Source organism: Macaca mulatta, chromosome 6 (assembly GCF_049350105.2).
Source record: "Macaca mulatta isolate MMU2019108-1 chromosome 6, T2T-MMU8v2.0, whole genome shotgun sequence".
NCBI classification, from domain to species: domain Eukaryota; kingdom Metazoa; phylum Chordata; class Mammalia; order Primates; family Cercopithecidae; genus Macaca; species Macaca mulatta.
In genome coordinates this window covers 12,390,618-12,416,321 of record NC_133411.1, presented here as the reverse complement: position 1 = coordinate 12,416,321, position 25,704 = coordinate 12,390,618, and the positions used below count along the sequence as shown (strand labels likewise).

The 25,704-nt window shown below is 41.3% G+C and overlaps 1 protein-coding gene across 4 annotated transcripts in view; it reads left to right on the top strand.

The window, feature by feature from the left end:
• The window catches only part of CTNND2 (catenin delta 2), a 933,204-nt gene that overhangs the window by 643,951 nt on the left and 263,549 nt on the right, over nucleotides 1–25,704 (top strand). For all 4 annotated transcript variants that reach the window (XM_028849344.2, XM_028849341.2, XM_078004620.1 and 1 more), the window contains one exon: nucleotides 21,620–21,752. In XM_028849344.2, the coding sequence (XP_028705177.2) occupies nucleotides 21,620–21,752 (133 nt within the window). The remainder of the gene's footprint in view (nucleotides 1–21,619; nucleotides 21,753–25,704) is intronic.

The window sequence follows — 25,704 nt, the reverse complement described above, 5'->3', positions numbered from 1 at the left end:
TCTCCTAATTAGGTGATCTTTTCTGTGCAGAGGGAAATGAGAAGAAAGGAAAAAGATAGGGAGAATGTACAGAATTTTTCTGTTAAAATGCACCTCAGACAAGACTTCATGAAATCTAAACATAGGAGTTCTGTTAATAATTACCTAAAATCCTTAGGTTTTGATCATTTTTTAAATTCTGCAATCTCAGAAAAACTCACTTTCTTCCATTTCAGAGGTGAAGAAACCTCTCACGAGAGTTTTTCATAACCTGCCAAATTGAAAAGAAAAAAACACACACACATAATCCTTTTCTGTGCAAAATGAAAAGAGTAGACAAAGCGAAAGTTACCAAGATTAGATAATTTTAATCTAGTAAGGATGAAGTGGTCACCGGATTCGCTTGCCTTGGAGGGGCATGGAAGTCTTTTTCAGCTTTTGTAAAGTGTTTCTGTGTGACCCTGAATAATTCACTGAACGGATTGGTGCCTGAGCTAAGCTTGTGAACAGTAATAGCAATGTTGATGAGTGAGTGTCTTAAAAGATTTTTGGATGACCAGATGGAAGCCATGATGCTGCCAGGGAGAGAAAAGAAAGGAGAGCAGGGGCCCAGCCAGCCCCTCCAAATGCTTTGGGCCTGGCCGGCCCTCCAGTCCCTCTTTGGGCCATATGTCTGCTGCCTCCCTGGCCTGTGGACATTGTGAAGATGCAGCATATTTCGGTTCCCTAACGGGCAGGACTTTGCACTACTCTGATAGCTGGGATTGATTAGAATAAATCTATTCAGCCTAAGGTACGAGTCTCAATTCCTGCCAACACAGCGCTCATGGATGCTGTGCTGAAAGGATCTGACTTTCAGAGAGATCTAAGTTTGACTGAGACACCAGATCAGTTGAAGAGCATTATTCTCCCCCAGGAGTACAATGAACTGAAGGCGCTGCACCAGCTCTATTCCCCAGTGGAAGAGGGCTTGGATGGGGTAGTAGGAGAATGATGGTGATGTTGAAATGCATGAGAAGAGTTACTTAGCACGGAGACTGTCAGGTGCCTTTCCATCTGAATAAGTGCAGTACTGCAGAGCTATGAGGAGCCAGCAGAAAATAGTCATTTGTTTGCCTGGCAAGGTTCATGGGGCACTGAGAGGGAGGACATGCTGTAGAAAGCCCAACAATCATCAGGCTCTTATTAAGGTGGGTGACACGGTTTGGCTTTGTGTCCCTACCCAAATCTCATCTTGAATTGTAACCCCATATTCCCCATGGGTCGTGGGAGAAAACTGATGGGAGGTAATTGAATCATGGAGGTGGTTTCCCACATGCTATTCTCATTGAAAATGAGTGAGTTCTTAGGAGATCTGATGGTTTTATAAGTATCTGGCATTTCTTCCGCTTTCCTGCAAAGGGGTGCCTTCCACCACGACTGTAAGTTTCCTCAGGCCTCCCCAGCCATGCAAAACTGGTTCTTAAATCTCTTTTCTTTGTAAATTACTCAGTCTCGGTTATTTCTTCATAGCAGCGTGAGAATGGACTAATACAATAAATTAGTACATGGTGATGAGCTCTGAGAATATTCCCATGACTCCTGCAGCCTTATCACATGTGCCAATGACTAATCATTCATGTAGGTGCTTGAACCAAGGAAACAAGAGGTAATTATTACACACCCTGTCCCATTCTTTCTTTCCTTCACAACACAATTCCGGACCAAAAGTCCCTGAGATTCAGTGGAGAAAACCTCTTGCTGTACCATTTGGCAATATTATTAGCAAGAAATAAGTCAACAGAGGTCTATGTAATATGACCAGAGGTCATACAGAGATTAATTTCCTCTGACCTTTCTCTTGCTGTTTTCAGAAATATTACCTTACACCAGTAATTCTCAACCAGAGATAATTTTGCTCCCCAGGGGACATTTGGCTATGTCTGGACTTTTTTTAGTTGTCACAACTTGGGGGGAAAGGGTGCTATTGGCATTTAATTGGTAGAGACCAGGCATGTTGCATAAATATCTTATAAGGCAGGGCAGCCTGCCTTCCCAACCAAGAATTATCTGGCCCCAAATCTCAGTGGTGCTGAAGTTGAGAAACCCTGGCATACACTGATGTTACCCACTCTTTTATCCCACCTTGACTTCATCGTCCATAGCCCCTGGGGGCCAGTGATCTTATATTATTCACTATGCCTCATTGGTATCCAGTAAATGTTTGCTGAATTAATGAATGGGGTTAAGGAGGAGGTATAGTAAGCCAGAGAGCAAGCGACTGATAATTTAGTACGTATGTAATATAGCATATATACTCTTTCTGTCATCATTCTTATTTTTATCTTTGAGATGACTGTATCTTGGAATAGTTTCATTTGTTCATTGAGTATCTACTATCTGCAAAGAAGTATGCCAGCTACTGGGAAGATATTGATGAGTTAAACTTAGCATGAACCCTGCTCTCTGGAGTTTACTGTTGAGTGGAGGAAATTATCATTACAAACTTACACAAATAAGTGTCAAGTTTCAACGTGACGAGTGCTACATGTTCTCCTTGGTTGCCACAGAGAGGCTGGGGAAATTTTCATGGGGTCAAAAACCAGAGAGCACTTTTTGCAGAGTAGTGTGACCCACAAATGTGTTTTATGTATCTATGTCAACAAATACGACCTGGGAATATTATCAACGTTTCTGCCATTAGGAAAGGAGCTTTACAGGTACTAATGCTGGAGCAGAACCAGCATTGCCAGGTAGGAGATGGGGCCAAGTTAGCTGAGGAGGAATTGACACAGCTTGGCATGAGTAGGGAACTACAGACGGTTCGGCCTGGAGCACAGGGCATGCAGCAAAGGGCATACAGGCACAAGTACAGCCAGGGAGGAGGCAGCAACCAGAATGCAGGGCTGTTCTGGAGCAAAGTCCCATGACAGAGTGCAATGGAGGGTTGCTAGAAGGTCTGTAAAATGCTGGGGTTTGCCTGTCAAAGCCTCACAGGGATGGAGGTATGCAGGATAAACTGGACAGGCTACAGCCTGGAGCTACAGAGCCCATTAGGAAACCATCACAGTTTTCAAAGCAAGACGTAATGAGGCCCTGGGCCGTGGCTCCAGTAATGGGAATATTATGGAAAGTGAGTTTCCAGCTCTTGTGAGTGATTGATGCTGGGAGGAGCTTAGAAACCAATCTTTTATTCTCACTATTTTTTTTTCCCCAATAGTTACTGAAGAAACAGACTCTGTTAAATATTTGTGTTCCTCCATGATAACCGTGCCTGTGCCTTCCTTCATCTGCATCCTACTAGATAGAATGCATAACCTTTGCGGTCGCAGCCAAGTATGGATTTTGTGTTTCAAAGAAAATGAGAGCATGAGACAAGATTGAATTTTTCTTTATGTCACAATATTATGGTGATTTTAGTTCTAAAAAAGTATTTTTTGAAAGATGTTTGAAACCTCCCTAGCTGTTAAATGAACAGGAAAAATGCTAGGGTTTCTTTTTTTTTTTTTTTTTTTTTTGAGACGGAGTCTTGCTCTGTCGTCCAGGCTGGAGTGCAGTGGCCGGATCTCAGCTCACTGCAAGCTCCGCCTTCCGGGTTTACGCCATTCTCCTACCTCAGCCTCCCGAGTAGCTGGGACTACAGGCGCCCGCCAACTCACCCGGCTAGTTTTTTTGCATTTTTTTTTTTTTTTTTTTTTAGTAGAGACGGAGTTTCACTGTGTTAGCCAGGATGGTCTCGATCTCCTGACCTTGTGATCCGCCCGTCTCGGCCTCCCAAAGTACTGGGATTACAGGCTTGAGCCACCGCGCCCGGCCAAATGCTAGGGTTTCAAGGTGCTTCTGCGTCACACACTTGCCTGTCGAAAGTTCTCATTGGCCTCTGTGCAAAACCAGCGCAGATAAAGTCCGCTGTCTAGGAATGAAGTGTAGAGACAGCTGGAGGCCCAACTGTTGCAGAAATGGGCCAACGTGACAAGTCCTCACTGCAACTGAGATATAGACATTTTTCATGAAGTGAGTTTTTTCTCCCCTGGAATTGTTAATTCAGACCTTTTTTCCTTCTTCTATTTACCACAAAGAAGTATTAAATCATATAATGGGCAGTAAATTAAAGTCTCATGTATTGTAAAGTCTTAAAACATAAACAAATCAAGGGATATTTAGGAAAAAACTCATAGATGATGCAAACATAAGAGGAGATGGAGGGAAATTGTTCTGAAATGCATCCCTAAACCTTTAGCTCTGGCATGACTCCAAAGACAAATTTTAAATGACAACAGCAACCCAAAACCTTGGTCCTATTCAGAGAAAGATATTGGGCTGAATTGACAGTGTTTTGACCTAATGTAGTGCCTCTTACAGTTTATGTTCTGGGCTATCAAAATGTGCATAATATCAGTATATGCCAGGGTTTCTCAACCTCAGCACTACTGAGATTTGGGGCCAGATAATTCTTAATTGGGAAGGGAGGCCACACTGCATGATAATTTGCAAGTCTAAAAGTAAGGGTGATACCTGCTTCTCCTAGCTTAGAAAAGTATTTTATACATTTCATACTTCTTGAAGTGTAAAAAACATTTCTAGACCATCTTCCACTTCATAATTTTGACATGCACTGTTGTACAGTGAATCTGAATGTTCTCAGAACCTAGGAAATGGGCATTTCTTCTGACCTAATAGAAGAAAGCCTTCTTGGAGATCTTGCCTCTGACCACAGCCTGCGCCTCTGATACCTATTCAAACGGAGTCAAAAACATTCCCTGAAGAGCACCAGAAATTTTGAGAGTTCCCAGTTCTATTGTGCAAGGTAGGAACCACGTTCTTTCCTCTGCCTATGATTAAATTATTCTTTTGTGCCCAGACACATTCAGGTATCATATCCAGCTTCCTTTACTATTCCTGAGAACTACAGCCAGGATAGGGTGGGCTTTGCTTCATGCATTGAGCAGAGGGTGTGTATTCAGGAAAACTTGAAGTGATGGGAGCTTCTTTTACCACCTTTGCACAAGTCATTTAAGATGTCTGAAAATCAGGCTCTGGGAAGAAAAGTGGATTGACTACTAATGTTTATTGAGCAACTAGTAAAGCCCATCACTCTGCTAAACTGAGTGTGTTAAAATTGCAGTAATTTATGTAAATTTTACAAATCCAGTCAGTGTTTCAAGTAACTAAATTTGATGACTAGAAAGTCATCATTTTCTAAGTAGCCACTTAATGTGAAACTTTTTTTTAGTCATAATGGATTGTAATAAAAAATACTAAATAGTTTTGGGACAAGGCAATAGATTACACCAAGTAAGTAAACGTAAAAAATTAAATATACTGAGTGTACAGAAAGATAGGTGTTTTGTATCAGACCTTGTTTAAAGAAAATATCTGTTTCAAATCAAACCAGTAGATTTTGACTGGTTTAGCAAATCTCTTTTGGGAGATTTAAGCCAGGGGAACACTAAGGTGAGTAGAATAATACAAATTAGGAAAAAGTATTTTATCCAGAAGGTTTTATTTATTGTACCAACAAATAGCGTAACTCTTTATGGACATAGATATCTAGATGGTCTGTTGTATTTGTACATCATCGTTATGTTAGTCTGTTTTCACACTGCTGACAAAGACATACCCAAGACTGGGTAACTTATAAAGAAAAAGAGGTTTAATGGACTCACAGTTCCATGTGGCTGGGGAGGCCTCACAATCATGGTGGAAGGTGAAAGCCACATCCTACATGGCGGCAGGCAAGAAAGAATAAGAGCCAAGAAAAAGGGGAAAACTGCTATAAAATCATCAGATCTTGTGAGACTTATTCACTAGCATGGGAATAGTATGGGGGAAGCAGCCCCATGATTCAATTATCTCCCACCAGATCCATCCCACAAACTTGGGAATTATGGGAGCTACAATTCAAGACAAGATTTGAGTGAGGACACAGCCAAACCATATCAATAGTCCTTAATTGAATAAATCACAGGTAACCCACAAAAGCCAGAGAAAGGCAGGACATGACAAATCTGGGAGGAATTTGAGCAAATGGGGCCCAATGAGAAACCAAATAAAATTTAGAGACAGATCATGAAAGAAAAGAAAAGGAGAGGTGTAAGAACTGGTTGAGAGCATTGATGATTTTTTTCTTCAGGTATGACCTTTTATTCTGTGTTCCATCTGACCCTGGGCCCTGGAATAACCTCAGACTGAGGTTGCCTGAGATTATAAATGGAGAAAGCATAGCAGAGATATTTATTTGCAAACAGTTCATTGCTTTATAAAAGTCAGCAACGTGAAATATATTTGTGTGAGATACTGCTATTTTTAAATTATACAACTCTTGATTTAGAGGGGAGAAGGCAATTATAATTGAAAGATCCATAAGAAACATGGTGTTAGTCCTACAGTAGATGAATTTTGCTTTATCCTAATGAAATTACTGAGGGGTACACATTCATTTTGGTGCCCAACTTGCAGCGGCTTATAAAAATAGTAACAAAAGGTGTGTGATGAGACAGTGAGCCACCTGGGTAAGACTGTAGGCTTTAAAGAGAGCCTATGGTTAATTCTGCCTCTATCACCTGATCATCTCTGAGACTCCTAGCAAGTGACTGAAGCTCTCTATACTGCAGCTGTTACATCTATAAAATGGAATATTTATGGCACCATCCTGATGAGAATGTGGTGAACATTAAGTGAGGAAGGCATAAGAACAGTTCTTAGCAACACAGAACATACTCCTTAAATGTAAGCTTGCATTATGTTGACTTCTACTTGTAAGAAATGAACTTATGCCAGTGCTTATTGTAGAATAATGTTATGTACAGGAGATAATCTCTCTAATTATTAAATCTATAGTTGTCAATAGACATAGGACTAAGGTATAATCTCCCCGCCCCCACACCCAGTTTCTGACCACTGCAGTGCAGTGAAATCTAGAAAGAGCTGCTTGTTACACTGACCTGACAGCAGTTTTCACATCACTGAGTTTGTTTGCTTTCTCTGGCTCTCAAGTCTCTCATGTGATTTCTCATTCTGCAGTCTAAGTCCATATCAGCCCAATAAAGGATCTGGAGAAAGGGCAACAAATGGGTGTGAAGGAGGTCCCTTAAGTTCACGTACAAGATTGAAGACATTAAGAGCAATTTAATGCAGTGAAGAACAAGCCGAATATAATAAAGCATTTCCAGTAATGCAACTGCCACTAAAATGGTGTTTTAGTCATGAACATTGCATGATCTCATTCTACTGATTCTTGCTAACGTAAAAAAGATAAAGCAATTCTAAATGCTGATATTTTTCCCCAAATTTATAATATTTTTAAATATATAAAGAATTGTTAAGGAAAGCTGTGATTTAGGACTTTCAAAGTCATAAAATGATACATTTCATAACATTTACATAAGCAAATTTTTAGAAATGAGTGAAAGTCTATTTTCCCAAATGACAAGTGTTTGTTTATTGGACTTAGTTACTGTGTCACTTAATTGAAATTCTGAAATTCTGAGTATAAACTTTACAAGATGAACTTCCTATTCATATGCACATAATTTGCCTTTCCCCCAATAATTGTTCATTTTGGTAAAGTTCTTCATTAATGGTTAGGTCATGGCTATCATAAGGACCATTTATTTGCTCTGTTACCAAACTATGTGCCAACATGTCCCAGGGCAACACAGGAAACTTGAGGGATTCTGAGGGATATTTTAAATTTTCAAGATAAATACAATATCTTGAAACCAGGTTGAAACATGAGCTCCTGCTAGTTTAGTTCCTTTCAAAATCCAGTTGTGCCACATTCCTTTCGATGATATCATCACCTTGCATACCTGGATTTTCAGAGGTTTCTGTGATATGAAGCAAATGCAAGTGACAAGCAGCATAGGAGAGGGTGTGAAGATGGCACTGTCTGCTTCCAAGTTTTGAGAAGTTGTGCAGTGCCCTAAAGCACGGACATGTTAGAATGTGTAGGTGTTTCAAGTTGCTCAGACCTAAAGACTTACTAAATGGAACTGTCAGGCATTTATTTTGGCCCAGGGGGCACCCTGTGAAACATGAAGAAGTTTGTGAACCAATAAAGTTTGGGAAACTCAAGTTCTATAAAGTCAAGCAGCTGAAACAGTCCAGCCAATAATTGTGTTCAATCACTTCTCATAAAGAAAAAAAAAATAAATCTGTACAGCACTTAAATAATAAACCAACATTCTTAAAGACCCAAGTTCTTTTTTTTCCTAGTGGCTTCAGTTTGCTGCTGTGGAAATAGAACTTTAAAAATGTTTAATAAAGAAACCATCATTCATAATTAGTGAAAAAGATCATAGATGCATTTATTATTTGCACGAACAAAGCTATGTGTCTCTACCACTTAGTCTTTATGGTGTAGTCAAACATCTTCCATCTGCCTTGTGTACCCCTCTACTTCATTTTAAATTATAAAGATCTATGAGCTGGGTGCAGTAAAGTCATGCCTGTAATCCCAGCCCTTTGGGAGGCTGAGGCAGAAGGATCACTTGAGCCTAGGAGTTGGAGACCAGCCTAGGCAACCTAGTGAGACCCTGTCTGTACAAAAAATTTAAAAACTAGCTGAGTGTGTTGGTGCGTGCCTGTAGTACTAGGTACTTTGGAGACTGAGACAGGAGGATCACTTGAGCTCAGGAATTGAAGGCTACAGTGAGCTACGATCACACCACCACACCACAACCTGGGCAACAGAACAAAACCCTGTCTCAAAAAAAAAAAAAAAAAAAAAATTATAGAGATCTATGGCAGCAATGAAAGGTAACACCCTTTAAATTCACTGCAAACTTTCAATTAATTTTCAAATTAATTACACACATTCTAGTTAGAGTTGAGCATACACAGAGGTAAGAAAAAGGCTAGTCTAAGACTTGGTCAGTGGGTAGAAATGAAAGGTAATTGGGTACCATTATATTGAAATCAATATTATTTTTTATTATTATTGCACTTGAAAACAAAACTAGCTTATGTATTCAGTTGTATAGATATAGAATCATCCAAGACAATGACCTATAGTTGGGCCTTTCCACAGCCTTTTCACCCATGGTCCAGTGTTGGTTATTTTATTCAAATGGAAGGGTGAAAATATTCTCCACATTTTATATTTAAAGAAATGCAGACTCTGGAAATGGAGGTAAGTTAAAAGGTTTATAGCAAAGTACTCTGAAATATGATCAAAGAAAATGCCTATGGAATTGCTTTGCTTTTAATGTCTAGTAATGAGAAATAATTATGAATGGACACTTGGACACTGCAGCATTTTTTATCCTCATATTAAGAATATATCTAAATATTCATATGTTCTTTAGGATTTCTTTAAGGACAAAGTGAAGCAATACACATAGATCCATGTGTTTGACATGGATACTAATAACTGTAGATCTAATTAAATGGCTTTAGATTTTTGTGTTTTGTTGTTGTTGTTGTTGTTGTATTATTCTAGCAGCTAAACAACCACATTCAAAAGCTTTCCTCCCATTCCTAATGTATTTCAGGTTAAAACAATGTAATGTAATCCATGAAGTCATTCATCAAAAATTATACTGAAGTATCAAAGATGAGTACGAATGGTAAATATGAATATGACATACCATGGCCCCCAAACCACAAAAATGACCACACAACTCACAGTAGCCCGGCTAATACGAATGACTGCTCATTCTTCGCCAGTCACAGGTTGAGCATTACTCTGTTTTTTTCTCTTTCTAGATAAGATTCTCCAAGCCCCCCAACCAGGAAATTTCCCCTACATCCTGGTAGCATCCACTCCAGAACAAAGCCTTGCTCCTTTGAATCTTCCCCAAAACACCCAACACAAGTCAAATTTTGTCAGTCTATTCAACACCGTCTTACTGAAATGTCCCATGGTTCCCCATGGTGTGAGTCCTTTCTTATTATGAGCAATAAGCCCAACTTAGTTCAAACACAGGTGTGATCCTGATGCCCTCAGTTGTGTGGCAGTGACATTGCTAGCAGCTTGTTTCTAAAGTACACTCTTCCCTGCATGCCATGCCACATGGCCTATCAGGAAATGAACCCATAAAACAAGAACAAGGAGTACCCTCTTCCTTCTTAGATAACAGGCTTTTTCTGGTAGATGACTCTGCTCCCACTGTGTTGCCCCTACAATCTGAGGGCAGGAACCAGTGTTTGGTACTAGAGGCTGAGAGCTTTGGAGAGCACAGCGACCACATGTTAGACCAAATTAGACCACATTTTGTTAGATTCTACTAAGATTTTCTTTAGAGGAAGTATCTCTGCTCAATATTATCTGAGATAAATTAAGTTGGCATTCTTCGAAGAACTAAGATAAGGTGATGATGATGAAAACCAAAAGTGGATATTGTTAAATCATGTTCTAGCCAAGGCTAGACTCTAGTAAACCGTCAGCCCCAAAGTATGTGTTCATGATTCACATTGTAAAGACACTGTGACAGGTGCTTCGGGACAGGTTCTCACTTCCAGAAACACAGAGCTTAGTGTGGAATCTCAAGAGATAGTGTTCTTGTTATTAGAATGCATCTACCTGTATCATTGTGCCTTCTATCAGAAGTTAAGTTTTCATAAAGAGATTCATTAAGTGCACCATTTGTATTTTTTTCAGTGACAATTGTCAAGTGGTATGGTTACCTAATTTATAAGAAAGTGTGCTCTAGTCTATGGTTTATACACAATATATTTTAAGTCTATATATCAAGTTTCCTGTAATATGTATATTATATGTGTATATATGCATTATATGTGTGCATACGTACAAACATACCCACATACTATGTGTATTATACATATATAATATCTACACACTATATTTTATACACATATATCTGCACATATACATACACATGTGCCCACATGCACACATATATATGTATGTATAATAAAACATTTTGAGGGTGACCAAGGCCTTTGTGGTTTTCCCAAATTCTTAATCTAATCCTGAGGCAAAATTCTGATCTTGCCCTGCTATCAACAAAGTAAAAACGACTGCTCAAATATTCTTAAATCATGCACTCCTAATCCGAGTATTTTGGGCATCAAATCCCTTCCCTCTTATTTCCGCTCCAGGTTCACAGGTCCAGGTGATTTTCTAAGAAACATCATGGGCTGTTAATTTTAAAATAGATACATAGTGGTGAACATAAACATTTTCTATAAAGTCATCATGCTTTACAAGGTAAAGTTTATGGAAACTAATTTGTACTTGTTTCCCTTGGGCCGTTACCACCAGACAGAACCTGTTAGAATTTCCAGGGCAACTAAATTCTTACATGTTTGAGGTTATTTTTTAATTTTGTAGCATATTTTTACTGAAAAAGTCTAGTTGCATGAATAAATGAATAAATGTTGTTTTAAAGTTAATTGGGTATTGCATGGGTATTATGACATAATTGATGATATCCTTTGTAATCTAATGGTCTTGGAGAATATGTCTTCTAAAGGACCTAAATATTCTATACAGAAGCAGAAATGTGTTAATATTTAAGCTACATGTAATTAAATATGATAAATAATAGCATAAATTGGGGCTAATCATTTTACATCATTCCTTACCCCTAACTTCTAATACATTGAATTCAGAGAAGAAGCCCATTGCCTGACCAAGGTTAATGTAAGGCACTTAGTACCCATAATAGTTCAGACATATCCAATTTTCTGATCATTTTACTGTTTTTCTGTCTTCACTTTACCAGCCAGTAGAAAACTTGCTAGTTGAAACTGTTCCTCCTAATTGTAAAACAAGAGCTCCCAGTCCCCACAAGGTGGCCTTGCCTAACCTGCGCAGTGAGCCCAGGCCCCCAGTGATGTGGGTGGGAGGGGTGGAGTAGGCTTCGCATAGGGGCTCATGGAGGGCCTCTTTCTTTTCTTACACTCAAATGCACCCCTCCAGGAATTCTTGCAGGCTCTACCTTCAAAGGGCATGCAGACTGCCCACGTTCTCGGCACCCTCTGTCCCTGCTGGCACTGAGCCACCATCTGCTCCCCACTGCTCTCTGCTCCTGCCCTGCCCCTCAGAATCTGTTCTTAACCTAGCATCCAGCGGGGGCCTTTTCCAGAACTCAGCGTCATCCAGGTATAATGGATACCCAAGAAATGCGCGATTTGAGGCCTGCAGTTTATGAGAGTCAACAGATGCACACATCCAGGCAGCCACCATCAAAGGGATCCTTTAAGGATATGAGTCAGATCCCAGCGTTCCAGTGGCTTCCCTATGTCTTGGAGCAGAAGCCAGAGAGGCCTGCAGTGGCGGACACATCGGGGCCCCCTGTTGGTCTCCCAGCAGGGCCTGGGGCTCACTTCTCTTCACCCCCTGACCTTCTTACCTCTTGTCTGACATGCCAGGCACACTCCTGCCTCAGAGGCTTGTTACTCCCGTTTTCCTGTTCGGGAATGTTCCCTCCACTCAGCTCCGGTGTCACCTTCTCGGAGCAGTCTCCCCTGGCCTCTGTATTTATAATAACCACCCCTCACTCCCCACCCACCTACAGACACAAAGACTGTCCTGTCCCTGTCCCTATCTCTGCTTGGCTTTATTTTCCCATCCCACTTGTATGAGTTTCCTGGTGGTGGCCATAACAAAGCACCACCAACTGGGTGGGTGGCCCAAAACAACAGAAATGGATTCTGCCAACGTTCAGGAGGCCTGAAGACCAAAATCACAGTGTGAGCAGTGTGGCGTCTCTCCAGAGGTGCTGAGGGAGAGTCCTGCCTCTCTTCTTGCTTCTGGTGGTGCCCGGAATCCTTGGTGTCCGTGGGCTTGTGGCTGCATCACTCCAGCCCCTGCCTTCATCTTCACATTGCCTCTCTCTGTGTCTGTCTTCCTTTGTCTCTTATGAGGACACTCTTTTGACTCAGGGGCCACCCCAATCCAGTCCGATCTCATTTCCATCCTTACCTCAATTACATCTGCAAAGACCCTATTTCCAAATAAGGTCACGTTCTAAGGTTCCAGGAGGACACGAATTCTGGGAGACACTCTTCAACCCACTACACATGCATCACTATCTGACAAATAATACATTCTGCGCTTTTAATAATTTTAATGACCAGTGACCAATTGAAAGTCAACTCCCCAAGAATAGGACCCTTTGCTCTGTTCAATGCTGTATTCCATTAGACAAACACAGTGGCCATTAAACATTGGTTGGAGAAGTGAGAGGGTTCCTGACTGAATCCTTAGACAAAGCAGGCAGGTAGCCAGCCTGCAGGAACATGGCAAGAGGTGAAAGCTACTGGGCCCTACTGAAATAAGCTGAAGCTCAGGGAAATTGCATTTCCAACTCTTAGATGAACGAGAGGTGGGCAGAAAGTCAGAGTAAATCAATGGAAGAGTTGGCCTCACAATCAGAGTCACATTGAAGACTCTCCAAATTGGAATCAGAGGTGGTGCTTCTTGGCCTCTCTCACCTTCTTGCCCTAGTGGGGTGGTCTCTTTCCAGGCTTAAAAGGCCCATGTCCTGGGGTCAGATGGGCTTCTGTATTAGATTCCTGCTGCTGCTAATACAGATGAACACAAAACTGGTGGCTTAGAACAACACACATTTATTCTCGTACAGTTCTGGAGGCCAGAAGTCCAACATCAAGTTCATTGTGTTGCAGTCAAGGTGTCTGTACTGCCAGGCTCCCTTTAGAGGTTCTAGGGAAAACTGTCCTGGCGTTTTCCAGCTTGTAGAGCTGCATTCCTTGCACCCCTTGGCTTGTGGCCCCCTCCTCCATGTTAAACACAGCAGCATGGCCTCGTGCATCACTGTTACAGTCTCCCTCTGCCTCCCTCTTCTTTGGACACTTATGATGGCATTCAGGGCCCACTGGATAACCAAGAATCATCTGCCATCTCATTTGGCCATAGAAGTCAGCATTAGCAGGTTCCAGGAACTAGGACCTTGACAACGTTGGGGGCTACTCTTCAGTCTTTCCTAGTGTCCTAACCAGAGTCTTTATCACAAATATAGGGGCAGGTAGAAAAGGTCTCACATCCCCACCCCCTAATTTCCCAGTGGGGATTCTGCCCTTTCACTGAACGAACAGGAATAGCCCCTTCTCACCTTTGTTCATTTCTCTCCTGTTGTCAGGGCTACTGGTAAGGAAAGAATCAAATTTGATGCAAATTAGGCTTGAATGCTGACCCTGTGTTTATAACATTTGAATTATCTCTCTTTTGTGTACTTGATTTTTCATTTCTGTGTTATCATCTTATCTCATATGCAGTTTGTTTGAGTTGCCTCAATCTTTTGTGGAAACGTGGGTATAATTAATAATACAACTTTCATATGAAAAGGGAATATCTGATTGGAGAAGGAGCTGCTGGCTGGATGGTCCCAGAGCACCTTCTAGTTCCCCACGAGCTGAGCACATCTCCAGGGAGATCTGTGGCTGCTCCATCATGAGGCCAGGACCAGAAATCCTGGTTGAATGAATTAATGTTTATGATACAGTTTGAGGAATTAATTTTTCTTAGCATATGCTTGGAGAAGGCCATTTCTTCCTTAAAAAAGGTATAACCATTGAGCTTGCTTTCCAGAGAGTCATAATTCTAGTGCTGTTTATATAAAAGCCAAGTTGGCGTTTTGAAAAAATGTGATTAATTGTATAGGGCAGGCCGGGTGCCATAGTTCATGCCTGTAATCGCAGCACTTTGGGAGGCCAAGGTGGGTGGATCACTTGAGGTCGGGAGTTCAAGACCAGTCTGGCCAATATGGTGAAACCTTGTCTCTACTAAAAATACAAAAATTAGCCAGGTGTGGTGGTGAGTGCCTGTAATCCCAGCTACTAGGGAGGCTGAGGCAGGAGAATCACTTGAACTTAGGAGACAGAGTTTGCAGTGAGCCGAGATCATGCCACTGCACTCCAGCATGGGCAACAGGGTGAGACTGTCTCAAAAAAAAAAAAAAATTGTATAGGGCAGCTTTTTGTTTTTGGTTACAAACTATCCAAGAATGAGCATTAAGATATTAATGCTTTTGTATGTTAATTATAGAATAAGTTCTCTTTGGTCAACAAGAATGTAAATATCTCCATTTTGTTCTTTAAAAAATCTATCTAACTTTCTTATGACCATCACCCCTGCACCCTTCCCAACTGCATCAACAAGACCAAATGAAAAACAAAATCGCCTACTTCCTTATGACTTCAAATATGAAAGTCAAAATCGGTACAGTCTTCAAAACATTTTGAGTTTAGAGTTTCTAAAGGATTAAAATTATCATCCATTTTAATAATGTCCACACAGCCCTGCCCTCAATGGAAATAGTTTAGATTGCAATCAAAGTGAGCCATGTCCACCACCATAAAGCTTTGCTGAAAATAGTTTGAAATTGTGAGGATTCTAGTTGTCCTGGGACTCTTTCCAATGGAGAAACTAACTTGATAAGACATTGTGACAATGCATCAACTTTTTGGTTTCCGTACCAGCAGAACAGTCATGAACTGGTGAACATAGTCATGAACTGTTGGCTGCTTGAACAGCTGTGCTGAGCGTTGTGATTTTAACAACTCAGATAGTCCATGTAAGAGTGAGGATTTAGTCACAATATTGTGGGCCTGTGTGACAAGTTTTAATGGAGAAAAGGTTACATTTGCATATCCCCAGTTCCATTAACATTTCTAAAGTGAAGCCCAGTCACAAATGAGAGTTACGAGTTTGGCTACTGTGGGAAATTGTAGAGGGTTCTCATTTCTCCTCTTCTTAGTTACATACAATACCTGACATTTCTGGAGAGCCCAAGCTGGGTGCCAGCAACTGCTCTAAGGGGTTCACATATATTATTTCTAATCATCCCAGTAATACTCCCAGGTAGGAATTTTTATCTCAGTGGGACAGATGGACTCCATATTCATCTACACAGTGAGCACCTCCCTGCCAGCCAGCAAGACTCAGACCCAAGCCCAAGGCTGCAGAGACAGTTAACGGTGGAGCAGGATTCCAACCAGGTCTGGTTGCATCCAAAGACCATTTCCCACTGTAGCACACTGCCTCCCAAGGGGAGTTAGGAAGAAAGGAAATTGTTTTGAAAGGGCAAATTTTACTACTAGCCAAAGCAGTGTCCCCCTTTACATTTAGAGTTCTTCAAATAAGTATAATATCTAAATGAATACACATCAGTGAAAGATTGTAAGGTTTATAAAACCTTAAGTGGTATTACATAGATTTTAAAGAGAAATGCATCCCTTTTGGCAGTCTTAAAGTAAAAATTACTAGAAAATATCTAGCTCTTAGTAGTTTTTCAAGCACTTTCGTATATATTATTTTATTTTGGCATTTTAAGAGAAATGCAGTAAAATAGGTGGTATTATTCTTTATATATTGATCCATGGAAACTAAGGCCAGCAAGGTCTAAGGGACTGTCCTGTATTTATGGGATAAAAGGGACAGAGCCAGATGCTCAAATTCTGAACTTCTTGACAGGTATTCTGATGCCAAATCCTGTGCTCATTCTAAAACAACAGTCAAGAGGGAAAGATTTACAACATCCTTGCCCAACAAAACTGATCAAATACAGTACATGTTGAGACCAGAGCTTCTCAACTCGGGCTCTTGTGGCATTTGGGGACCAATAATTCTTTGTTGTGGGGACTGTCCCGTGCACTGCCCTAGCTTGGCTGCTTCCCTGGCCTCTACCCACTGGATGCCAGCAGCGCCTTCCACAGGTGACAACCGAAACTGTCTTCAGGCTTTGCCAAATGTCCTCGGAGGGACACTGTTTTAGACGTTATTCTTTAGACGTTGTCTTTTAAAAAATCACTGTTTTAGACATTATTTCAAGAGAATGATTATAGCAGGCAACATAGTTTTATGGCTACATTTATGAATTTGAGAGGAGACAACTAGCGTTTTATTCCAGCTTCATCACTTAAGTTCAGTAACACCTTAAGTTGCCTCTTCTGTAAGATGAAAATAAACCACACAATGTTCATTAAGGTTTAGAACATTAAAGTGTGGGAGCAGAGAACCTTGGCAACTGACTTTTAGTTTGTGCTCACATTATTACTGGAGATTATTATTCTTCCTGTTCTGTAATTCTAAACAAATCTTACTTGATTTCTTTTTCACAATACTATCCACAGACCAAGTCCAGATTTTTTTGTATTGGAATGAATGATCTTTCATGATCTCATCTCAAACTTGCTTTCCAGCCCCTGCTCCAACTCCCCCTGTTCCTAGACAGCCCTCCTCTCTGGAGGCCCCCATCCCCTTCACAGCTATGCCCCCGACATGCTGAATGGCTTACCTTCCCCAAATAACCCCTCCTGTGACTTCACACTTTGGTGTGTTCCCTCCTCTGATATTTGTTCTTTCCAGAACTTTTTTGTCTTATAAGATCCTCTTTGTCCTTAAGGATTAAGACCTTATGTGAAGAAACCATACTATACAGTGAATTCTGGCCAAAATGATTCGGACAGACTTATTTTCTCCGGGCCTGCTGCTATTTCTCTGGGGTATATCTCCAGGATCAGCAAAAAGAAAACCAAACAGAATCTCATCTAAGCGAAACGAAACTGTTATGGAAAAAGAGCCTTGGAGATAAATCATTCCCCCAGACTTTCTGCTGGAGGGTGCTCTTTTAGCATCTATTTTGTGAAATTGAGGAGAACATTTGAAAAGATTAGTCTTTTCTTAGTGGGTAGCTGCTGCAGTGACTGAGTCCTGAGGGACTGCCAATTAGAATAAACCAGAAGTCAACTGCCTGGAGACACAATCAACTCCAACCCAATTTCTGGGAAGCTGGTTTAAGGCCAGAGGATTTGAACACTAACTTTACATTCACCTTCCAGTCTTGTCTGGCTTTGTGATCTGGGCTTTTTCTCCTTTACCCCCTTTCACTGTGCCCCAGAGTTGCCCCCCATAAATGTTGCACCTTCACGTCACCCTCACAGATTGTTGTCTAAGCGCAGTGGGAAGCCACTGGTGAGTCTAAGCCATAGAGTTGTGAGATGCGATAGAGGCATAGAGAAGGCTGCTTAGGTTAGCAGCATGGAGAAGGACTCCTCTGTGTGTGTCGGTGTGTGTGAGCATGTTTGTGTGTGTGTGCATGTTGGGTGTGTGTATTGGGTGTATGTGTGTTGGTTGTTGGGTGTGTGTTTGATGTGTGTGTGCATGTGTTAGGAGTGTATGTTGGGTGTGTGTTGGGTGTGTGTTGAGTGTGTGTACGTGATGTGGGTGTGTGTATGTGTGTTTGTGTGTGTGTGTGTGTGTGTTGTGTGTGCTCAGGGTGTGTTGGGTATGTGTGTGTTGGGGTGTGTGTGTGCTGAGTGTACGTGTTGGATGTGTGTTGTGGGTGTGTGTGCTCAGTGTGTGTGTGTGTGTTGGGGGTGTGTGTGCTGAGTGTATGTGTGTTGGGTGTGTGTGTTGGGTGTGTGTTGAGGGTGTCTGCTGAGTGTATGTGTGTGTTGGGTGTGTGTTGAGGGTGTCTGCTGAGTGTATGTGTGTGTTGGGTGTGTGTGTGTTGGGTGTCTAATCTAGAAATGACTCTTGCTCTTCTGAGAGTCACCAGTGGAACTGTGGAAACGCTGTCTCTGTCCAAGCCCTTTCTTCATTCCTTGGCACCTTCATTCTTTTAAAACGCATTTATGTGGAGTCCATCTGATGTCAGGGAGAACTGTAGGAACCAGCTGATAAAGATGACCAACAGAGTTGCAACCCTGGCCTCAGAGCCTACCAGAGTGAAGCAAGAGATGGTCACCTCATGGCCCACAGCATGACTGTGTCATCCTCCACTGGGCATTGCGTGGATAGGAGTTGGGACGGGATTCCCTGAGGAAGTCATAAAGAGCCTGAGGCCCCACATTTGAGTGAGAGGCCACTAGGCCAGGCAGGCCAGGTGACAGGAGAACAGGAGCAGAGGCAGGCCAGGGCCAAGCAGGAGCCAGCGAGGCAGGAGTGGGCGAGCCCAGCAAGGCCTCCAAGGTCATGGTAGTGTCTTAGACTCTCAAGGACAGTGGGAGCCATTGTGGGGTGTGGAGCAGGAAAGTGGCACAATCACGTGTGCGTGTCTGCATGTTTAAATGCCTCAGGTGGGAAGAGTGTTGATTGGGAGGTGGGAGGACATTTGCAGATCAGCAGGGTGAAAGTAAGTAACGAGGTCTGGGAGAACAGAAGTGGGGAGGGAAGGGATGCTTGGGATTCCAGAGGTTTTGGGGTTGGGGACAGGGCAGAGCTGGCAACAGGCTTTCTTTTGTCCTAGTGTGAGGTACGTGGATCCCTTCTGCACTCATGAGTCTTTGGAATGTTCATCCACCTGTCTGAGTTTGGGGAGGGTGTGTGCAAGTACGTGTGCACAGGTGCATGCATGTGTGTAAAGAGCCCCTAAGTCTGCTCCCTAGAGTTCTTGTTCAAAAGGTGCACTTGGCATATGCCATGTAAGCCGTCGCCTAATAGAGCAATTACTGACTGGTTAATAAAATAGATCGAAATGAATTATTTATTAATCACTTTCCGAAAGCATAGTTTTACCTGAATTCATCTTAGCCATCCAGTGTCTCTACACTTCTAATTTTAATTAACAGGTATTTAGTAGATTTTGATTTAATTTGCATAAAGAATATAATTCTAGAGGGCTACTCTTATAAGAAGGACTGTGCTATCTGAGCGTTGCAGACGTGGTTTAGAATTATAAAACAAAAGAAATTAAATTTTTTAAAAAACAGGCTTTACATTTTTAATTCTGTGTTTTCTACTGTGATCACATAGCCAAGAAGGATTCAATAGTTTGTTCATTATCAGCCATCACTTGAGTAGGTTTCTTGACACATATATTATTATACTGTATGTCTTTCTGAGTATGTGTGTCTGTGTGTGTATATATATATAATCTATCTGACTGTATGTAAATTTATAAAATGCTAAATGCGCATTAAATAGACTGCTTTATCCTTCCAATAAAAACTAAGCCACTTCAAGAGGTATTCTATTTCATATTGTATTCACTTGCTGTAAAGGAAGCACCAACATGTATCAAGGTTTGCCTGACAACCTCTACCAGTTGTGATAAAGGAAAGATAAAGAGACGAGGTTAAAATCTTTGAGAACACTTTTAACCTTTGTCTGTTCCTTCTCTATCCCATTTTTCACGTCTTCTTTTCCCAGATGACAGCATCGACCTGGCATTGATAGGATGTATGCTTTTGAGCTGTTTCGTGAGGAATAGAGGTGGTTGCAAAACTGGCTCATTTCTCTTCTAACCTGTCCTTTGGATAAATAGTGCCCTTTGGTGGCTTGTGGGGTCAAGTTTTTACCTGTGGTCTTGGAGGTTGCTATTTTATTTCTCTGTTAAAAATTGGTTCCCTGCTGCAGGGATAGAATTCATACAGTTGGTCCTGTTAGCAGCATGGTCTAACTGGTTGAGCGGAGAGATTTAATAAAAGAATATTTCTTTGTATGACAGTACAATCAAGATAATGTTTTAGAATGGACTTAAATATTTTAGAGCATATTGCTTAAGATGACAACCAGCTTTTTGGAGTAGCTCAGATGTAAAAAGGAGGAGACAGGAAAATGTGCAATGCATAAAATGTATTAACGTTCTGCAAATAAGCCTAGCTTTTTAAATAAATAATTTCCTTTTATAAAGTCATTATGTTATTATATTTTTATCCCCAGAGAATTGTATAGGGCCCCTGTCTATTTTTAAAGAAGAGATTGTGAAAATAACAACTGTAATAAAAATAATAATGATAGAAACATTGGCTGCTGTCACAACGTTTTGGATTGGACTCATCCAATTCTGTTTTCTCTTGTCTGATAATTTAGCTTAATTCTGTGCCTGAATCAGACTATTGAAACAATATGCTAAATAGATATGACCTCTGCACCTGATCCATTTAAGATGGACATGGTTACACACGCCTGTAACCCTAGCTATTTGGGAGGCTGAGGTGGGAGGATGGCTTGAGCCCAGGAGTTTGAGGCTGTAGGGAACTATAATTACGCCACTGCACTCTAGCCTGGGTGACACAGTAAGACCCCATCTCTTAAAAAAGTTAAAAATAAATAAATGAATAATCCACTTAAGCTCAAATGAAAATGTGTATATTAAAATCATATGCTATTTTAGATTATTTTTCATAATCATTAACATGTAACTTCAGTTGATAGATTGATCTGTATATATAATCTATATAATCAATATATGTAGTATGCATATGTTTGCGCTTGAAAACTATTTACTAGGCCAGGCACGATGGCTCACGCCTGTAATCCCAGCACTTTGGGAGGCCGAGGCGGGCAGATCACGAGGTCAGGAGATCGAGACTATCCTGGCTAACACTGTGAAACCCCGTCTCTACTAAAAATATGAAAAGTTAGCCGGGCATGGTGGCGGGCGCCTGTAGTCTCAGCTACTCAGGAGGCTGAGGGAGGAGAATGATGTGAACCCGGGAGGCGGAGCTTGCAGTGAGCCGAGATCACACCACTGCACTCCAGCCTGGCAACAGAGTGAGACTCCATCTCAAAAAAAATTAAAAAATATAAAAGAATAAGAAAACAATTTACTCTAGGAAATCTCTTCCAAATCCTCTTAAATGAGTCTGCATGTAAGAAAACCAGAACAGTCATCTGTGAAATATCTTCTTATAAACTCAGATACATTTCATACATGAGCTAACCGTATGTTAACAGTGTGGTAGTATTTCTCTCTCATATTCTCCCCCATTCTTTCCTTTTGTTCAGAGAGTTTGGATGGAGAGACCCGGAACTGCCGGAAGTGATTCAGATGCTGCAGCACCAGTTTCCCTCAGTCCAGTCTAACGCGGCAGCCTACTTGCAACACCTCTGTTTTGGAGACAACAAAATTAAAGCCGAGGTAAGTGCTCCTTGAATTCTGAAATGATTGGTGTCAGATTCATAAGCCCTCAGATCTTCTTAATGTTGGCGGGGAAAGGAATTAGGAGAACTGAAGTTACGCTTTTAAAATTTAGATCTATATTTACGACTAAAACATAGCATGTTTCATGTAATTGATTAGCAGGCCTTTCATGCATTCTTCACTTTTAGTATTTGAATACCGAGGAACGGAGGACCAATAGTGTATGCTAGTCATCAATAGAGGCTGGATTGTCAAATGCCGTACTTGGAATTTGATTTGTCTTTCTCTTCCTGATTCCGACTGGGAGTTTTCTCTGCCCCTGAATCCTAAAGACATACTAAGTATCAATTGTTATCTCCTCAAATTACAATAACATTATTATAGTCAGTATAAGCTATAACCTGGCTTTCCTGAAGAACTCATTGATAGGATAAGGACTCTAGGCACTAACTTGGTTTTGTGTTATAACCACGTGTTTGGCGCTATTTACAAAGGAGTAGTGGATTAAATGTGGATATGCATTCCATTAAGGAGACTATTGTCCATGTCCATCATGTAAACAGCTGTTAACATGCTCTGTGTTTTTGGAATACATAAAGTGCATATATTGTGCTGTGTGGTATTTTTGGAGAATCACAGTGGTCGCTGCAGCCAAATCTAACTTTTTGAGACGAGGGACAAGCATTTGCATATAAGGAACTGAGTAGTCAATTTTTTAAAAAAAGATTTTGTAAACTATAACGAGCCATCTTTATGGCATGTAAGCAATTCTGGGGATGAATCTAAATTAGTTTAAGAGTGGAAAGAGAGACTTGAAGATATAATTGCAATTTATTATAGATTTTGCTTGCTTGCATTGGGATATACATAGCCTCATGGCTTTTTATATTTTTCCATCTCTCTTCCCCTGGGACCGCAGGGAACATGGTCCATGCTCATGCTTATCAGGAAAGTGCTATTTCTTTGTGGAATGAATATAGAGCAGTGGTTCTCAACCAGGGGTCATTTTGTCCCAAGGTACATTTGACATCTGGAGACATCTTTGGTTGTCCTAGCTGGAGGAGGCTGTGGGTATCACTCGTAGAAATCAGGGATGCTGCAAAACATCCCAGAAAGTGCAGGGCAGCCCTCCAAAGAGAATCACCCAGCCCGAAATGTCAGCAGTGCCAAAGTTTAGATACAGAGAAATATTGTCCATCTGAGAAAAATTTTAAATGTGAAAAAATTTTAAATGTGAAAAAAAAAAATGAGGTCAGTTAAATTGACCTAAAAAAGCATTAAAGTTATGTGTGACTATTGTCCCAAACAGATGTTAACTTAGTCATTCTCTATTTTTAATAGAAAAAAAAATGGCCATGCAAAATTAAGGACAGATTTCTGACTAGGGGATCACATACCATCATCATATATTGTCCTTTTTTGAAGACCATAAGTTTTCTCTTTTTTGAAGACTATAACTTTGAGAGTTTCTCCAAAGGTCATGAAAGTATTTCATTTCATTGTTAGCATGAATTGATTCAAGAGTGTTGTGGTGCCCTGTCAAAGTGGGATGGACTCCCACCCAAAATTTGGTTGTTCTAATGCCAAGGTTGCTGGCATGACTCACACACCAAGAGGGCCTGAAAAGGTATCACTTACACAGTGAGGATGTCTGGGACAAGCACAGTGTATCCTAGGCAGGTCCAAAATTGGCTTGAGAAAGCTTTTGGAAAGGAAATTGGCGTGGAGTTTTTATGGTTGTAGGAAGTGGGTTCTCACATGCAGACTGGGCCTTGTACAGGTTGAAACTCCTGCGGGTACCAGAAAAGGAAGCTCTTGAGTTTTCTCAGCTTGCTCAGATGTGGGGCAGAGGAGGGAAGGGTGAGGCTTCAAAGCTGTCAGAAGTCAAACATCAAGAGATAGAGTCAGACTCTATTACAGGGAGTCACCCGGCCAGGCAGTGCAGGCTTCATGGCCCAGGGAAGTCTGAAGTCATGGTCTAACTGGCTCCGTAAACATGATCCATGGGCCAGCCTTGGGGCCTCTCAGTGGCGATGCCACCTGACAGGAACTGTAGTGACAGCAGCTGTAGACTTGTTTCTGGCTACATCAGAATGACCCCTAGCGCACTATAGTGAACACAGGCCTTCCAATGAAGGGGCGACCAGCACAAGTCATGGTGAATGGATGAGCTTCCCGGGCTGGCTTTCCTGCTTACCAGCTCAGTCACCTCGAACTACCTGATTATACTGGGGCCTCTTTTCTAATCTTTAAAATGAAGATGCTGATACCTTCTCTGTAGAGTCTTTGTAAGAATCAAATGACTTAACATATGCAAACTGCTTAGTGGTGAAATGTGCATTCATCCTCCTTCGTTTTGGCCAGGAACAGTAAAGACACTAAAGTTACTGTTTTATTTCATGTATATTTCTATGTGTCAGTGTGTACATGTGTCTCTGTGTGTACATGCGTCTGTGTCTGTGTGTATGCCTGTGTCTCTGTGTGTGTATGTGTGTGTCTTAGTGTGTCTGTGTGTGTATGTCTGTGTGTGCGTGTGTGTACATATGTGTGCTTCTGCTTATTTTTTTTTTATTTTGCTATGGGTGCCCTCAAGGTTGCTTGTATCACTTCTCATTGTTTGGGGTGGCCCCCAGCAGCTGGCACTCCTAGCAGCAGTTCATGTTATCGATGGCAACCCTCCATACTACCTTCTAAAGGCTGCAAACACTGCCAGGACCCATGATAATGTTCCCAGGAGACCTGGGAGGCTGGAATGAGAAGGAAGGGAAGTGTGATGTATGACTGAGTGTACACCCTGATCCAGAGTTGACAAAATGAGATTGAAGTTAGCAAGTGTTAGCCAAAGGAACATGGGAAGTACAAAAGACTTAAATAAAACACAAAGTGAGCTTCCAGAGTTTCCCTTTCTTTCTCCCATTCAGTCACATAGGGAGGCATGCATATTTGCATGCACACACAAACACACACACACACAAACACACGTAAACTCTAATAAGGATTCTACACAGATCTATTTTGTTCTCTCATTCTAACTGCAAGTCCAAACTATTAGTAATTGGTTCTCCCTTTGTGACAGATGGCTGCCTGTCATGTTTTCATATACAGACATTGATTTTTGTAATTACCTGTTGTCCAAATACTAATCTTGCAGGCACTAGCCTTTCCAAATTCACTCAGTCCTCTAGTCTTTCTATTGCATTTTATTGAACTGATTTAGCCCTTCAGTCTACATTTCATTATTGGTATTGACTTTGCTCACACAATGCGTAGGCCATTGAAAAAAAAGGCAGAACTACATCTTCTATATGCAGGGGGTCATAAATCGTTCCCTTCTTGTTCCTTGTTCCTGTGATTTGTACAGTGTTAATATAATAAAGCCAAGAACATCAGTTTTTTTCCAAAATGATAACTAGATCTTATATGTGCAATGATGAGAATTTGCTTCCGTAAGTCAGCAGATAAAAATCCTCATCCCTAGCTTTTCCTACTGCTCTAGTGAACTTGGATTTAACACCATCTCCTCAGTTCCCCTCTGTATTAGTCCATTCTCATGCTGCTATGAAGAAATACCCAAGACTGGGTAATTTATAAAGAACAGAGGTTTAATGGACTCATGGTTCTGCATGGCTGGGGAGGCCTCAGGAAACTTATAATCATAGCAGAAGGCACCTCTTCACAGAGCAGCAGGAGAGAGAATGAGTACAAGCAGGGGAAATGTCAGACACTTATAAAACCATCAGATCTCGTGAGAACTCACTGTCATGAGAGCAGCAGTGGGGGGAACTGCCCTCATGATCTAGTTACCTCTACCTGGTCCCACCCTTGACATCTGGGGATTATTACAATTCAAAATGAGATTTGGGTGAGGACACAGAGCCAAACCATATCATTCTGCCCTAGCCCCTCCCAAGTCTCATGTCCTCACATTTTAAAACACAATCATGCTTTC